This window comes from Lutra lutra, chromosome 12 (assembly GCF_902655055.1).
Source record: "Lutra lutra chromosome 12, mLutLut1.2, whole genome shotgun sequence".
Classification (NCBI taxonomy): domain Eukaryota; kingdom Metazoa; phylum Chordata; class Mammalia; order Carnivora; family Mustelidae; genus Lutra; species Lutra lutra.
In genome coordinates this window covers 67,908,315-67,926,401 of record NC_062289.1, presented here as the reverse complement: position 1 = coordinate 67,926,401, position 18,087 = coordinate 67,908,315, and the positions used below count along the sequence as shown (strand labels likewise).

General features: G+C 45.6%; 1 pseudogene and 1 gene segment (V, D, J or C); both read left to right on the top strand.

The window, feature by feature from the left end:
- Positions 1-1,391: 1,391 nt before the first annotated feature.
- LOC125082622 (immunoglobulin lambda variable 4-3-like) lies at positions 1,392-1,986 on the top strand (annotated as a pseudogene).
- A 12,023-nt stretch (positions 1,987-14,009) lies between these two features.
- The window catches only part of LOC125081773 (Ig kappa chain V-III region MOPC 321-like), a 130,467-nt gene continuing 126,389 nt past the window's right edge, over positions 14,010-18,087 (top strand). Inside the window, 1 exon segment of the V gene segment in view lies at positions 14,010-14,112. Within this exon segment, the coding sequence occupies positions 14,067-14,112 (46 nt within the window).

The window sequence follows — 18,087 nt, the reverse complement described above, 5'->3', positions numbered from 1 at the left end:
ACATATGAGGCACGATTCCAAGCACTTCCCATTTATTAAATTGTTTAATCACAAATACTCTACAAAAAAGCATTCTGATTATTACCTCAATTCACATATTCAGAAGCTGAGGCATGTAGGATGTGTAACTTGCCTGAGGCCGAGCTAGAAAGTGGCCAAACCAGCAGCAAACCAAGGTCTTCTGATCCCAGAATCCCTGGTCTTCACCACCAACCTACGGCCTCTTGTGCTTTCAGACTAAGACATGGCCTCATCTTAATGCTCCAGAAACTTCTGTCTCCTTTTTTGAAAGCAAGTGACTGCAATTGGGACTTTGCCTAGCAGCCTGTCCAAAACAAATAGAATTCAAACCACATACATAATTTAAATATTTCTAGTAGCCACATTATTAAAATGAGAAGAAACAGCAGAACTTGTATTCATAATACATTTTGGTTTAGTTCAATTACTTGAAAATACCATCATGTCAGTATGAATTAAATATAAAAATATGACATATTTTTACCTTATTTTTATGCTACGTCCTTTGAAATCTGGTAGGTTCCCCAGAACTACAGCACATCTCTACTGAGATGATCCATATTCAATGGTCCACATGTATGCATGGCTTGTGGCAACCACATTGGACAGAACAGGTTAAATGCATGAGGTTTCCTTAGGGTAACTGTCTCTACAGTATAGACTCTCAGCCAGCAGGGTGGTTTTCCTTGGGAAACACTGATTGCAACACCATGAATATCTGAGATATCTGAGCACTCTTCAGAACAGACCCTGGAGGATATAGACTGGAATAAAGGAGAGAGGGTGATGAACAGAGGGGCCCAATAGGCTTGGGATGAGCGGAGAGGAGCACGGTGAGGGGACAGGGCAGAGAAGGGATTGGAAGGTAAGTTTCTGGGATGTCTCTTGGACTGGAAACTTGACTCACTCATCACTGTCTTGAGAAATAAGAAGTGAGAAAATCATGTAATCTCTCAATGTTAGATTCTTCATTTAAAAGACTGGAGGAAAACTGTGTCTTGAGCATAGAGCTACTCTTTTTATTGTGTCTTATTCAGTGGAACATGTACACATCCACCAAAGGTTTAGCACCTACTGAGGGCTCAGAAGTAGTCATTTTGTTAAACTAGCAATACATGTAGGGTGCCACTCATCCCAGGAGACCCAGAGGGACACTGTGTATCTTGGTATGAGACCCCAATAAGTCCAAATTCCCTGGGCTATGCTCAAGTGCAAAGGGTATGACTGATGCTTCCTTTGATGGTACTTGTGTATAATCAACTCTCCACCTTAGAAACCCACACCTGGTCCTTCTTCTGACCTGAGGAAATTACCAGCATGAGGACCTTAACCTCAGAGCTCAGACAGAGCTTACACAGACACACTGAAGGATGGAAAATGGATTTGCATCTGGTTTCCCCTCCTTCCTTGAGCTGCAAAAACACAGGATAAGGTGGGAGTTTGGAGTTCAGTCCCAGCAGGACAGGCTCAGAGCAGAGGTCTTTGAAGTTCCCCTCCATCATGGGCTGGGTTCTATTCTACCTCCTGCCCTTTATTTTCTCTACAGGACAGGGTTCCACCTCCTTAACATTTCCTTCCAAGCACAGTACCCAGGGACTGCCCAGGGTACATTCAGCATCATTCTTGTGTTTTGTGTTTCCAGGTTTCTGTGCTCTGCCTGTGCTGACTCAGCCTCCATCTACATCTGCCTCCCTGGGAGCCTTAGTCAACCTCACCCGCACCCTGAGCAGGGAGCACAGCAATTACTTTGTTCGCTGGTATCAACAGCAACCAGGGGATGCCCCTCAGTATGTGATGAAGGTTAATAGTGACGGAAGCCATAGCAAGGGGGACGGGATCCCCAATCGCTTCTCAGGCTCCAGCTCTGGATGTTACTGCTATTTAACCAACTCCAACATCCAGTCTGAGGATGAGACTGAGTATTACCTCTGTGAGAGCCATACCATCAATGGTCAATATGGTTAAGCCACAGTGATACACACAAAGGGAAAGTGAAGCTAAAACCTCCCACCCTCTCTCTCCTCTTCCCATGGGGACTCAGATGGAACTGCTGCATGCCCCTCTCCAGGGCCCTGAGACCTTTGACTCTCCCTGGAAACCCTGTCACCCTGTACCAAATCCCAAGGCACCATTACAGAGAGACAGACACAGGGACTAACTAAGGTCATTTTGACAACAGAAAATTCCCTTTCCTTTACCATAGTGATGGGAAAGACCAGACCAGCCCAGACAGGAAAATGACTCTGAGAGAGTAGCTGGTCTGAGATGACCCCATGAGCCATCAGACCCTGTGCATCTATGATGATCAGAAAACAGACAGATATCTCAGAGTTCTGAAGCTTACCAAGAGATTGGTTGAGTGAGTATCATCACTATAATTTCATCATGAAGCATAATAGGACTCTTGCCACTGTTGAATGTTCAAAAGGAAATATTTGGTCCCCAAGGGAGGTATAGCAGAGAGTCTTAAGTCCATGGTGGGTGCAGAGCTGGGATCTAGTGGGAAAACAGTGTGCATGTTAGATGTATGTGGCAGCACCAGCATGGAGCATGGCTTGGGTTTCTCCATCGGTAGTCAATTATCAACTTGTGGTGCCAAGAATGAGTCCACATGCTACCTACAGGACTTTTCCAGGTTCTGATCAAGAACACACCTACTGAAACAATAGTGGGGCATAGTGAAGGGGGTACACTAATATGATAAATATATTGACTCCCCTGAATCTCAACCCTGTGAGTGATCCATCTCAAATGCATATAATGAGAGCATGGCAAGCTTACTGGACATGTTGAGGTCCTCCATAGATTTTCCGGTATCTGAAAAGCAGCATCTTTCATACACACCCACACTTTTGAGTTAACATTCAGCATCTGTATTAATCAAGGTAACCCTGGCCCCTGGGCATGGACCTGTGCAGGATTGGGAGGAACTATGATGCTAGATCCCAGAATTTCTGGCTGGCTCCCCTTAGTTAGTGATGCAGCTCTGAAATGGAAAATCCAGGGGCTGTCCATAGCCTGGAAAATTCCCACGTGGGTAGGAGGAGAGAAGGTGGCTATTCCTCTAGAGCCTCCTCCTCTACAGGAGGAGCAGGAGGAGAGGTGAACAGCAGGTCTCAGACTTGCAGTGAATTCCTTTAAGTACATGCTGGGCTGAGTCACAGGGAATCACAGGCCCATCCTACACACTCCAGTAAAGGATTGTTCTCTATCAAGGGTTTGCAGAGATTGTGTCCCAAAAGAGGACTCCCATAGGTCCCTCTAGTGAGGATTTTCCTCCACCATGAACATTGTAGGAAAAACAGTCCAGAGGATGGTAGGAAAATAATATCCAAACCCACATAGTAAATCATGTCACCTCCAAACCCACCTGGGGCCTTCTGGTGTTTATAACTTGGGAGAAAGTAACCCAGTAACATTGGACAGATGGACAAACTGTTGAAGCAATAACAGTGAGTGGAAAAAAGAGTCAGATAAAGAACATTCCCTCTTGTGCTGAGATGGTAACCAACCAATGAGGGAGTGACAACTACAAAGTATTGGTTAAAAGTGGTCAAAGGATTCCATTAGTGATAATTACTATCATTAATTAGTGATAATTACTAATTCCATTAGTGATAATTTGTCAAGTTTATAACAGGAATCAGGTCTCAGTAAGAGACCACTGGTCAGCTCTGGTCATGTGGAAGTAAGTAATGAAGAATGTGTGTCTCCTCCTGCATTGTTCCTCGTCAATAGCTTTTGGCTTCACAGATTGCCAGGTGATCCTGAGTCCAGGAATGAGAATTTCTGTCAAAAGTTCTTATGTGGCTTGTGGACTTAGCAGAGTCTCCAAGAGAGAAGTTCTTTAGTACCATTGTCTCATTTGGGGAATCTCCTGGGCCCGATGAGCAATTTATAATTTAACACAGGGAGCACCAGAAACAGGAGATTAGATCTAGCCAGGAGAGACAGAGGTGATGCCAGTAACAGTGTGAGGAGAGGCCAAGCAGGCTGAGCTGTGATTGAGTTATGTTAAAGGAGATCTCCTTTCCCCACAGCTCCCCTATTCATTCTGCATCTCCCTTCCTTCTTCCCTTCCTTCCCCTCACCCCACCCACTTCTCAGCACTTATCAATATTCTCACTTTCAATATCTTTCCCTGGAGATGTTGGGAATAAACCCCATTAGTCATATTCTACTCAATTCTTTAACTTATAATGTGTGTTCGTTTTTCATGTATTCTATCATATACAGATGCATCGGTCTTGATTCCTAAATGCACAAGAATCTAGTGGCTGTGGGGCATCAGGATTGTCTCCACCTTGACCCTTTTCAATGCACTATACTGCACCCTGCACTCTCCTTTCTGAAAGAAGGTAGCCGACTAGACCAGGACATTTCAACCCGGGATAAGTACAGGAATCACACCTGTCCTGCCTCCTGCACCGTGTGTGTGATCTGTCTGTGCTGGGCTGGGCAGGGCAGGGGGCACAGCTGCCTGTGGGAGGCTAGAAACCCTGGTCCACACCTTTTCTCAGGTGACAGTTGCCTCAGGGTGACTTTCAAGGGGAAAGCTCCTGGTCTGAGTCCTCCTCTACCCACAGGGGGCAGCAGAGCTGCAGCAGGAACAGCAGGACAGAGGGTGGGGCTGCCTGAGAGGAACCTCATAGGGACACCAGGTCTGGGGATAAGCAGGGTCCAGGTTCAGTCCCCAGAGACTGTCAGGATGATCCATTCTATCTTCTCAGGCTGCAGGGACCTTATTCAGAGGGTCAGACACACAGAATATTGATGGAATGCCTGACACACTAGGTGGGAAGTGCAGGTCCTCCTACTGTCCAACAGTGTTCTCAGGCACTGACTCCTCATGCTGGGCATGTCCAAGGATGCCCTGACCACTCACCTCCAGCTCATCTTTCCCTCCTCCAGGCTGCAGTTCCTTGCTTGGGAACAGCTGAGGGAGGGAGAGCAGGGACCAGTGAGCCCCTGATTGCCCGAAGGGGCTCAGCAACCTACTTGTGAGACTGTCTCCAGAGTGAAGTGGATGCTCCCTGCTCAGTCCACAGCTCTGGTCCCTGGATTGTCCTTGTGCAGTGACAGGATCTGCTCCCTGCAAGGACACTGTCTCAAGCTCAAAGCTCATGCCATGTGGGATCCTGTGACCTTGGGGACCCACACAAAGACCAGGAAACTTAAAGTTTGCTTCCAGTGATTTGTCATGCCTTTTACATGTTTACATGAAACACTGATGAAAAAAATTATGGTGCCCAATTTCTGCTCTCTTGTGGGATGAGGGCTGTCACAGGGATGAAAACAGCCTGTGTCAATACATGAGACATTGTGAGGACTCTCCAACAGCTGCTGGTTGGTTAACAAGTCAACTTCCAGGTAGAAAAGGATGAATGAACCTCAGAATGAAAGAGTTTCCCAAAGTAATGACATGCCTAACATGGGACCAGAGTGCAGTGGGGGACAGACAGGGGACCTGAGGCAGGAAAGGTTTGGTAATGAGGCTACAAGACCTTGAATGAGGGGTTGTCTGCACTCTCAGAGGGCCCAGCTTACCCTGTGGCCAAGATCCTGCAAGGCCCCAAGTCAGCCCAGCACAGACACCAGGCACAGAGGTTTCAGACAGAATCACAGGTCAGATCCCATGAATTTGACTACTGAAGCCAAACCTTGGAAACTAAGGTTGATTTTCTGACCAGAAAGTTCCATGGAGGAAGCCAGGGCTCAGGTCTTCCTCCTCAGTCAAGTGTTCTGATCTCACAATCCAGTTAGAGACCCACAAAGGAATATATTTGCATTAATACTAGCAATCACTGTCCCCATGGCCTGGAGGGCATAGGAGAAGCCTGGGTGAGCCAGTCCTGCTCTGGGGTCTCTGGAGGCAGAGCTCTGGGCATCTCTACCAGGGCCTGGACTCTTCTCCTGCTCCTCATCATCACTCTCTGCACAGGTGCACCCCCAGGACCTGCACACAAGCTCAGCCTCCACAGGACCTGAGCTGGGCCTGCCCCAAACCCTGAACTCAGCACCAGCACTAACTCTGTACTGGTCCCTAAGAATGAGCCCCTGGGCCTCACACCAACCCCTCCTCTCCTGTCTTTTCAGGTTCCATGGCCTCCAGTGGGCTGACTCACTGTCCCTCTGTGTCAGTGGCCATGGGACAGAGGACTGCAATCACTTGCTCTGGAGATGTACTGGGGAAAAGATATGCATATTCATACCAGCAGAAGCCAAAACAAGCTCCTGTGCTTGTGATTAATAAAAATAATGATCAAATCTCAGGGATCTCTGGTTCTCAGGCTCTACCTCAGGAATCACGGCCACACTGACCATCAGTGGGACCTGGGCTGAGGACAAGGATATTACTCTCAGTCCTATGACAGCAGTGGTAATGCTCACAGTGACAGAGGCAGATGGAGAAGTGAGACACAATCCCCTTCCCTGTCTCTGTCACACTCTTTTCCAGCCCCAGGAGCACCATGGACAAGCATTGAGCAGGTCTGGCCCAGGCCCCCAGGTCTGAGGTCTCCAGAGCTCCTCCCTAACTCTGCTCTCAGGCAACCCTGCACAGGTTGGTTGAGGAGAGCACTTAGCTGACAGCAATAGGCTACCCTGCTCTCTGGGCCTGTGTGTAAATGTAAGACAGAGGTCTTCAGTGGAAGAAAGATAGAGGGAGCCTTTTGTCCAGTGCTCCTGTTCTCTGCATTTTCCTTGTGCTATGTGCCACTCTTCACACAAAGGACCAGGATTAGATCCAAATATCCCAGAGCAGCTAAGCTCCTAAAGCCCTGATGCCATCAGTGGGGGCCACCCCCACCTGAGTGGAGAGTATGGGTACAGTAGAGAGAGGGGCCACCCACATTCCCTCATCTGGACTCACACACCCACCCACTACTGCCCAGAGCTCCTGACAGCTCACAGGGGGAGCTCCTCACTGGGAAGTGCTATTGCTTCAGAAATCTACCTTGGCAAGTTATGTCCCTTCTCAGGTTCAGTTGAATGATCACCTCAGGCCAGCTCCTCAAGTCCCTTCCTCATGTTCAGGGGTCCTGAAATGTCCCAGTATTAGAGCTCCCTGCAGGAGGGAGACCTCACTTGATGGCTCACTATGGGTGCCTTCTCCTGCCCAGGCTGAGCTCCCCAACCCCTTCCAGATTTCCCATGCATGCACTCCTCTTTCTCAGGGTCTGCGTCCAGGAACCCAATGCAGAAAGACCAGCATCGCAGACAGCACCCTCGGGGACCTGAGGAGGCCACTGTGCACCCATAGAGCTGGGGTTTCTCCCCACAAACATCAATGTACTTGTCCAATCCCTAGACAGATTGGATTGTTCCTTGTATTTTTGTACACTGAATAAAGATCCAGACACACTAGGTGTTCTGAGTTCTGACTGATAATTGGAGAGCCACATCCTTCTTGATGGTGAATGGGGACAATGGGGTAGTTGCTGCTGCTGACACAGTGGCCAGAAGAAACACAACCACCATGGGAGTGAGACACAAATTGGGTCATTCCTCATTTCTACCCTCCAAATCTTGTGTGAGAATCTCTCTTTACACCCACTCAGATACATGGACAGACAACAATTCTGTGAAATACAGCTCAGCCTGTCAACAATGACACTTAATAAGACATCACAGATGATCCCTCATCCACATAAAATCGACCCAGATCCCCACATACCACAGTCTCCAAATAAAGAGTGTCAGCAGCATGTGTCCACCTAATATGATAAAATATCTGGTGAACAATTACAAACATGTTCACCCTTTCTCCACAAGAGGATATAAAACACATCACTGTCTGCTAGTGATCTTTATTTTCATCCTAGCTGAGATATTATATAACTTCAGTATTGAGATATAAAGTTAACTATTGTTAACACATCTGATGTTAGACAATAATGGGATGAAACAGGAGAATAAAACAGAAACATATGATTAATATATACTCAAACTTATTCATGTCAACATAAGGAAAAAACATTTATCACTTCTATCTTATTTATTTCTGCCACTATCCTGTGGTCACTGTGGTGTCTAAAATTACCTTCTTCACTGTTCACTCCATATTCTCCTTCTCTCAGCAAATACCTGACCTAGTCATGATTTCCCCCAGTTGGGATGACCAAACCTTCATTCTGGAAGATGGGTCCTTATCAGACCTGCTGAATTGGATTGTGTTGAACTGATGACTGTCATCACAGTCCCAGGTATTTTAGGGGATCTCCTGAGTCCATATACTCCTGTTTACCCCAGTTGTGTTGTAGACAGACAATTGCTTTATGACAGTCATTATAAAACACCCCAGACAGTGGTGTTTTGAGTTCCTACCAGTCCCAGGTATATTAGGGGATCTCTTGAATGTGTATATTCCTGCTTACCTCAGCTGGGTTTTAGACACTCAGTTCCCCCATGACAGTCCTCATGAAACACCCCAGGCAGTGCCCCCTACTTTGAATACCTGCCAGGAAGAGTCAGGACCCATGTCACACTCTCCACAACCAGAGCAGGGCATTCATACTCCCTCCCTCCTGCCCTAGTCAAGCTCTGCCCCAAGGAGCCCAGGTTCCCAAACCAGAACAACTGATCTCCACTCCTGGATGCGCCCCCATTTTCCTCTGTTTTCCTGGGAAACTAGCCTCTCTGGGGACTCACTTTACCTGCTGTGAAATGGGGAAGCTTATACTGCTGTGAGAAATACTTGTTTTCAAGTTAAAGGATACAAAATATTGAAGAGTTTAAATAATTAGGCAAATGCAGTGGGGTTTCAGGGAGTTAATCGTGGTGTTGGAATCTCCTGTCTGCCTCTGTGGGTACATAAGGAAAAGTTTTCAGCTACTCTGTGACTTGTAACATGTGCAATTATATCCAAGTCTGAATTACCTGATTCCCAATTCACCAAACAACAAACAGGGTAGTTCAAAATCCTCTCACACCAAACTCCAGGAGATGTGAGTTATAGAAAAATTAAATCCAAAGTGATTAACTTTGATGTGAATAACCACCCACCTTACAACATGGGCCCTTTGCTATGGAGCCCACTGAAAAAGATCAAGATTGGATGGACAAGAAAGCTGACCAATGTCCCCATGATGAAGTTCTAGAACCTAGGTGAGGTTCGGTGGGCTGAGGTCCGGAGCCAATGACGGAGAAAGAATTCTTGAGACATCTTTGGTGCAAAATGGTGGTTTATTAAAGCATGGGGACAGGACCCGTGGGCAGGAAGAGCTGCTGCCCTGAGTTGTGAGGGATGGCAGGTTATGTACCTTTCGGTTGGGGGAAGGTGAGGGGAAGGGAGGTTTCAACAGAACTTTCATATGCTCAAGAGGGCCTACAAGGTGCCAGGATACCTGAGGCCTTGCGGCTTGATCAATGTTGTCTTTAGGCCAGCCATTAACATCAAGATAGTTGGGAGATTTTTTAGTGGGATGTCACAATCCTGCTATCAGTCATCTTTGTTGGTGAGATTTAGGTTTAGAAGAGATTTAACTTTATTTAGGGCTTGAGGAACTGAGTTATTTGCCTCTGGAAATTGTGCTATTGATAAGGTAACTTCTTTGTTTGTAGATCTCTAGGACATTTGTAAACCGAGAGAGACTCTGTCTTACAGGATTGTGATCTCTGCAAGTTAACTATTTGTTTCTCAATTATGGCAGTCAGGGGTGCCTGAGGAATGTCACACACATTACCAAGGGGAGAGGGTGGAGAGGGGGTGCAGGGTGCCAGCTTTTGCTTTGTCTTCAGCCAGCCTTCTGCTCCCTCATCATTCCCCCCTGAACAATTTTGACCCTTAAATCTTTAAGGTAGTTGAAGGTGGAAGTTCTCATCTTCTGTAACTTCTTCCTGCTGAATAGGGGCATAGAGCTGTCCCTACCTACTCGGGTCAACATTGATCAATTGAGGAACATATAGGGGAGTTACGAAAGGTGGAGGCAGCTGAATCCAGCGCTGACAGTGAAGAAGTGTCTCTGTGCATGGTCAGGATCATCTGTCGTGTTGAAGTCATTGCAGCAATGGAGTCTCGGCACCAAGTAGAGAAACACTGAACAAAGCAACATATTAAGATTAATAAGGCTATAAGAATGAGAACCCCAAGAAAGAGATTTTAATTGTTGGTCATAGTCCTCCTTCAAACCAGGAACTTAACCATTCACTGAGAGAGAGACAGAAGGATCTTGGAAATAATTAGGCCAGGTTTGTTAAAACTGGACTTGTTTTTCAAATGAATTAGTCCTGATTTGGCTATCTCTGGAAATGAGGGTTATTTTAGAGAGAAAAATTATGTTTTAGTAACACACCTTTATGGATGTTAAATTCTAGATTTGATTGTCTTTAAATGTTTGTTTACCTAAGCTAGACAACTTGAGGTAAACTTCAGAGAAGTTGCACAATAGCCTCTTTAGTCGATCTTATTTTGTGGGGATATTAGCAGAACGCCATGGCACATGATTAAACAACTGGAAAAATGGGATTGATTCCCCTACAACTGTATAACTTAACTAACACCTTGTGTGTGGCTGGGATAATGAAATTGCCTAAAAGCCAGCATACCACACTCCATAGGATTAACTATGGACTTGTGGAGATATTGAATGACCCCACTTTCTTTATGATTGGACTGGATGATGCATGGGGGACTCCCCTGACCTCTTGGCAAGTTTTCTCCCACTTGCCAGTGATCCTCTGTAATCAGGATATTGTTAAGACTGGACCACTCAAAGGGCTACTTAATGGTTTCAGCCCTTAGTCATATTTATCCTAGAAGCCACCTCTGTTGAGATGCAATTGCAAACAGATGCTTTAGCTAAGCATAGAACAGCCCTCCACATAAAAGGAGCCTCAAAGCTCACTATGGGACAGTCCCTGACTGTAATGACTTCACATCAGGTCCAGATTTGTCTTAGAAGCCAAAGGCTACCAATGGATGATGGAGGCCAACTTATTAAATACTGGGCTATACTTACAGATATGCCAGAAATAATACTTAAAACTTGTCAAACTTTAAACCTAGTTACCCATATGCCTGAACCTGACCATTGTGCTTCTTTCTCTGTAGAGCAAAAATGTTTAGAGGTTATTGATTTTGCTTACTCTATTTGGCCAGATTTAAGATGCCCCTGTTAAAAATACGAATGACAGTTGGTTTACTGATGACAGTAGTTTTCATTAAAAAAAAAAAGAAGAAGAAGAAGAAGAAAAGCTAGGTATGCCAAAGTGCTCACTAGCACTATGCAATTGCCAAAGCCTAAAAATAAACATTAACACTGACTCCAAATATGACTTCCTGGTACTACATGCCCATGGAGCTATTTGGAAGGAAAGGGGATTGCTGTCAAGCCATAACTCCCCAATCAAATATGGGCCTAAGTTACAAAACCCCCCGTATTGCTATACTGAGAATGGCATATATCAAATCTGGGATACATATTTGTGGTTCACCCACTATTGGACAGCTCAGTCAAAAGTCAGTTTTATGCTGGGAACAAAGAAATCAAACGTATGTTACTTGGGCAAATAACACATGACATCTAGGATGGCTATCACTAGAAATGTGTTCCCAAGTAATAGTATTCCAGGCTACTGACTGGTTTGCTACTGATTGGGTAAGGTGACCTGGCATTAGATGGTCAACTCCAAACGGAACCCACTGGATATGTGGAACTAACCTGTGGCCCTGGCTTTTTCCAGGGTGGATAGGTCACTGTACTTTAGGATTTGCCTGGATTCATGGGCACATTACTAAGATCATCACCACTCCAGCTAATCTCCCCAATTTAAAGCAAAGATGGACACGATCTGTTTTTAAATGGTATGATCACTTAGCATCCATTTTTGTTCCATCTGTGGGACTAGAGGATGTCATGTGGCATGTAGAAGCCCTTAATAAATATAATACAAAGGCACTCAATGATTCACTAAGTAGCATCTCTCTACTTAAATATAGAAATCTCACAGATACTTAAGGCAGTCCTATGAAATGGAATGGCCTTAGATGTCCTGACAGGAGCACAGAGTGGCACATGCACAATTATCAAAACAGAATGTTGTGTGTACATCCCAGACTATCACAAAAATGTCACAGGACTAATAAAACATATGAATGCCCAGATTAAGGCTCTACAAGATCCTTCTCTCTCTCTCTCTCTTAGTGAATGGTTAAGTTCCTGGTTTGAAGGAGGACTATGGCCAAGAATTAAAAATCTCTTTCTTGGGGTTCTCATTCTTATAGCCTTATTAATCTTAATATGTTGCTTTGTTCAGTGTTTCTCTACTTGGTGCCGAGACTCCATTGCTGCAATGACTTCAACACGACAGATGATCCTGACCATGCACAGAGACACTTCTTCACTGTCAGCGCTGGATTCAGCTGCCTCCACCTTTCGTAACTCCCCTATATGTTCCTCAATTGATCAATGTTGACCCGAGGAGGTAGGGACAGCTCTATGCCCCTATTCAGCAGGAAGAAGTTACAGAAGATGAGAACTTCCACCTTCAACTACCTTAAAGATTTAAGGGTCAAAATTGTTCAGGGGGGAATGATGAGGGAGCAGAAGGCTGGCTGAAGACAAAGCAAAAGCTGGCACCCTGCACCCCCTCTCCACCCTCTCCCCTTGGTAATGTGTGTGACATTCCTCAGGCACCCCTGACTGCCATAATTGAGAAACAAATAGTTAACTTGCAGAGATCACAATCCTGTAAGACAGAGTCTCTCTCGGTTTACAAATGTCCTAGAGATCTACAAACAAAGAAGTTACCTTATCAATAGCACAATTTCCAGAGGCAAATAACTCAGTTCCTCAAGCCCTAAATAAAGTTAAATCTCTTCTAAACCTAAATCTCACCAACAAAGATGACTGATAGCAGGATTGTGACATCCCACTAAAAAATCTCCCAACTATCTTGATGTTAATGGCTGGCCTAAAGACAACATTGATCAAGCCGCAAGGCCTCAGGTATCCTGGCACCTTGTAGGCCCTCTTGAGCATATGAAGTTCTGTTGAAACCTCCCTTCCCCTCACCTTCCCCCAACCGAAAGGTACATAACCTGCCATCCCTCACAACTCAGGGCAGCAGCTCTTCCTGCCCACGGGTCCTGTCCCCATGCTTTAATAAACCACCATTTTGCACCAAAGATGTCTCAAGAATTCTTTCTCCGTCATTGGCTCCGGACCTCAGCCCACCGAACCTCACCTAGGTTCTAGAACTTAATCACCCAGACATGTCCCATTATCCACCTAATGATTACTACTATTTCCTTTTGATGACACAGTATGGTAGACACTGATGTAAAGTTCTGTCTTGTCTCTCATCTGTCTCCTACAGAATTTGCCTCTGTCTCTAGCACAGGTCCTCTTCATGCCTTCCTATCCCACCCCATTTGTGCTAAATTCAGCCACTGTCAAACCCTCCTCAACTGGGTCTATTCCTACTGGGATACTGAGGCACAACATCTGTGACTTGTCCTGGGGGCTCTCTCTTGAGACAGAATCTTCCATCACTTCAATGACAGAATGATGAACAAATGTTCTCAGAAAGTTCCACAATCTAATGACATGGGAAGCATGGGATCATAGTACCTCTGGGGAAACAGAGGGGACACTGTGCAAGAAGATGAGAAAGGTAATGAGGCCACAGAACCACCCTCCCTGTATCAAGTGTTGTCTGTAACTCTCAGAGGGCCCAGCCCAGCCCCATGGTCAGGCTCCAGAAACACCACAGAGGGAGCCAAGGACAGACTGCCAGCAGTGGGGCCACAGGGAGTTATCATGTGGTCTGATCCCTAGAAAGTGCCTGTGATCTCAGACCCTGCAGAGAAAGGCTAGTGGTCTGAACAGAAATCTGGCTGGAGGAAATTGGGGGCTCCCCTCTTCCTCCTCAGTCACATATTCTAATCACAACACTTGTTTAACAATTGAGTGCCCCAGAAATGGAGGAATTTGCATAAGTACTAACAATCACAGTCCCAAGAGCCTGGAAGGGAATAAAAGAGGCTGGGGTGGAGCCTAGCAGTGCTGTGGGTCTCAGAAGGCAGAGCTCTGGGCACATCCACCATGGCCTGGACCCCTCTCCTGCTCCCTGTCCTCACTCTTTGCACAGGTACTGCCCCAGGGCTGCCCACGTGCTCAGCCCCCACAGGACTGAGCTGGGCTTGCAGTGAACCCTGAGTCAGACCAGCGCAGGATCAAGATTGGGTCCCTGGGAGAAGCCCCTGACCCTCACACCAACTTCTCCTCTTCTGTCTTTTCAGGCTTGATGGCCTCCAGTGTGCTGACTCAGTCTCCCTTGGTGTCTGTGTCCCTGGGACAAATGGCTACAATCGCCTGCTCTGGAGAAGTACTGAACAAAAAATATGCACAGTGGTACCAGCAGAAGCCAGGCCAAGCACCCATGCTGGTTATTTACAAGAACAGTAAATGGCCCTCTGGGATTCCTGACTGATTCTCTGGCTCTAGTTCAGGGACCACACACACTCTGACCATCAGTGGGACCTGGGCTGAGGATGAGGCTGACTATTACTGTCAGTCCTATGACAGCACTGATACTGCTGCTCACAGTGACACAGGAAGATGGGGAAGTGAAACAAAAACCCCTTCCACCTTCAGCCTTCTCAGCTCCTTCAGCCCCAGGAGGACTATGAACAGAGCAGAGAGCAGGTTTGGCCTAGGATCCTACATCTGAGATCTGAAACCTGACCCTCCTCACACACCTTCAGACAGGTTCTGCAAGAGGTGGATTGGCAGAGGATAAGGACACATTTATTATAACTATATTTAATCTGTGGATGTGAATGCATGAATGACTGAATATGGTGGAAGCAGATATAAAATACATTTTCCAAAGGCCAAATCTTTTAAATCTTCCCCAGCTGATGATCACATCTTCTAAGATGTAGAAATACAGAGATGAGACAGCAGATTACATGTTACAAAAGAAGAAACTAGTCACCCGGATGTTACAGCAATAGAAACCATTCAAAATGAAACACAGAGTGAAATAGCTGGAGAAATTGAAGAAAGTCTCAGTGCAGGGAGGACAGCTTCTTTCCACCTAAAGATGTGTAATTGGAGTAACTGAGGCAGAGATGGTGGAGGGGAGGGTGGTGACTGAAGACCTATATGAAGGAAAAAGTACCACCAAGTTTTCAAATTGGTGAAACCCATGAACCAATGTATCTAAGAAGCTCAACAAAGTTCGGGCACAGGGAACATGAGAAACAGCACGGCAGACATCGTAATGAAATTGCTACAAACCAGTGATGCAGACACTCTCACAACCAGAGAGGAGAGTTGTGTTCCATACAGAGAAGCAGCATTGTGATGGGAGCACACCCCTCATCATGAACTATGTAAACTGGAAAACTGAAAACAGGGGAGATATGTCTACAAATTCTAGTACAAAATATCTGTCATCTTTGGTCTTTACTGAGAAAAATGTCATTGGAAAGTGAGGACAAAATAAACCTTTCTCAGACTGGAAACCTCCCAGAACTGATTACCCACAGACCCTCAGCACAGGGTACAGTGAAGGATGCCGTTCGGACAGAAGGAAAGGGTGACAGAGGGAAATGTGAGTCTACACAAATATAATAAGCTTGGGGAAATCATAACTACATGGATAAACATAAAACAAATTTTAGTGGTTTCTATCTATAAATACAATCATGTGCTTAAAGAAAAACAATAGCAATATGTTTGTAATGGAGGAATGAATAAAATGTATGACGTTGAGAGCAGAAATAATGAGAGAGTTGAGACCACGTTATGATGTCCTCATCCTCCGTGTGAGTGATGTCGTGTCACTGGGAGGAACTCTGATAAGGTAGGAGGTGAGGACTGCAAATCCAGAAGAAACTATTAAAATAACATCATTTTAGGGGGGAGGAGTCAAGATGGCGGAGAAGTAGCAGGCTGAGACTACTTCGGGTAGCGGAGATCAGCTAAATAGCTTATCTAAAGATTGCAAACACCTACAAATCCAACGGGAGATTGAAGAGAAGAAGAACAGCAATTCCAGAAACAGAAAATCAACCACTTTCTGCAAGGTAGGACTGGCGGAAAAGTGAATCCAAAGCGACGGGAAGATAGACCGCGGGGGGAGGGGCCGGCGAGCGGCGGAGCAACGGAGCAAAATCAGGACTTTTAAAAGTCTGTTCCGCTGAGGGACATCGCTCCAGAGGCTTAACCGGGGTGAAGCCCAGGCGGGGTCAGCGCGGCCTCAGCTCCCGCAGGGTCCCAGAAGGATCGGGGGTGTCTGAGTGTCGCAGAGCTCACCGGTATTAGAACGGGGAAGCCGGCTACAGAGACAGAGCCGAGGAGTGACTCTCAGCTCGGGGTTGCCTTGAACCGGTCGCAGGCTCGGTCAGCTCGGAGCGCGGCCAGAGGCCAGGGTGACGGGAGTCATTGGGCGCTGTTCTCTGAGGGCGCACTGAGGAGTGGGGCCCGGGCTCTCGGCTCCTCCGGGCCGGACACCGGGAGGCCGCCATCTTCATTCCCGTCCTCCGGACTATACGGAAAGCGCTCAGGGAACAAAAGCTCCCGAAAGCAAACCAGAGCCGATAACACAGCCCGGCCCCGGGTAAGGGTGGTGCAACTCCGCCTGCGGCAAAGACGCTTGAGAATCACTACAACAGGCCCCTCCCCCAGAAGATCAATGGGAAACCCAGCCAGGACCAAGTTCACCTACCAAGAAGAGCGGCAGAATTCCAGAGGAGAAGAAAGCAAAGCACGGAACTCATGGCTTTCTCCCCATGATTTTTTAGCCTTGCAGTTAATTTAATTTTTTTTCTTTTTCAATTTTTTTTCTTTTTCTCTTCTTCTGCTAATTTTTTTTAACTTTTACCGTTTTCTTTTTTTAACGTTTTTTAAATAGTTTATCTAATATATATATTTTTTTCCTCTTTTTATATTTTTTCTTTATCGGCTTTCTTTTTTTAATAGTTTCTTTTTTTTTTCTTTTTTTTCTTTCTTTCTGAACCCCTTTTTATCCCCTTTCTCCCCCCTAACAATTCGGGATCTCTTCTGATTTGGCTAAAGCATATTTTCCTGGGGTTGTTGCCACCCTTTTAGTATTTTACTTGCTCCTTCATATACTCTTATCTGGACAAAATGACAAGGCGAAAAAATTCACAACAAAAAAAAGAACAAGAGGCAGTACCAAAGGCTAGGGACCCACAATACAGACATTGGTAATATGTCAGATATAGAGTTCAGAATGACGATTCTCAAGGTTCTAGCCGGGCTTGAAAAAGGCATGGAAGATATTAAAGCAACCCTCTCGGGAGATATAAAAGCCCTTTCTGGAGAAATAAAAGACTAAAATCTAACCAAGATGAAATCAAAAAAGCTATTAATGAGGTGCAATCAAAAATGGAGGCTCTCACTGCTAGGATAAATGAGGCAGAAGAAAGAATTAGCAATATGGAAGACCAAATGACAGAGAATAAAGAAGCTGAGCAAAAGAGGGACAAACAGCTACTGGACCACGAGGGGAGAATTCGAGAGATAAGTGACACCATAAGACGAAACAACATTAGAATAATTGTGATTCCAGAAGAAGAGGAAACAGAGAGGGGAGCAGAAGGTATATTGGAGAGAATGATTGGAGAGAATTTCCCAATATGGCAAAGGGAACAATCATCAAAATTCAGGAGGTTCAGAGAACCCCCCTCAAAATCAATAAGAATAGGTCCACACCCCGTCACCTAATAGTAAAATTGACAAGTCTTAGTGACAAAGAAAAGATCCTGAAAGCAGCCCGGGAAAAGAAGTCTGTAACGTACAATGGTAAAAATATTAGATTGGCAGCAGACTTATCCACAGAGACCTGGCAGGCCAGAAAGAGCTGGCATGATATATTCAGAGTACTAAATGAGAAAAACATGCAACCAAGAATACTATATCCAGCTAGGCTATCATTGAAAATAGAAGGAGAGATTAAAAGCTTCCAGGACAAACAAAAACTGAAAGAATTTGCAAACACCAAACCAGCTCTACAGGAAATATTGAAAGGGGTCCTCTAAGCAAAGAGAGACCCTCAAAGTAGTAGATCAGAAAGAAACAGAGACAATATACA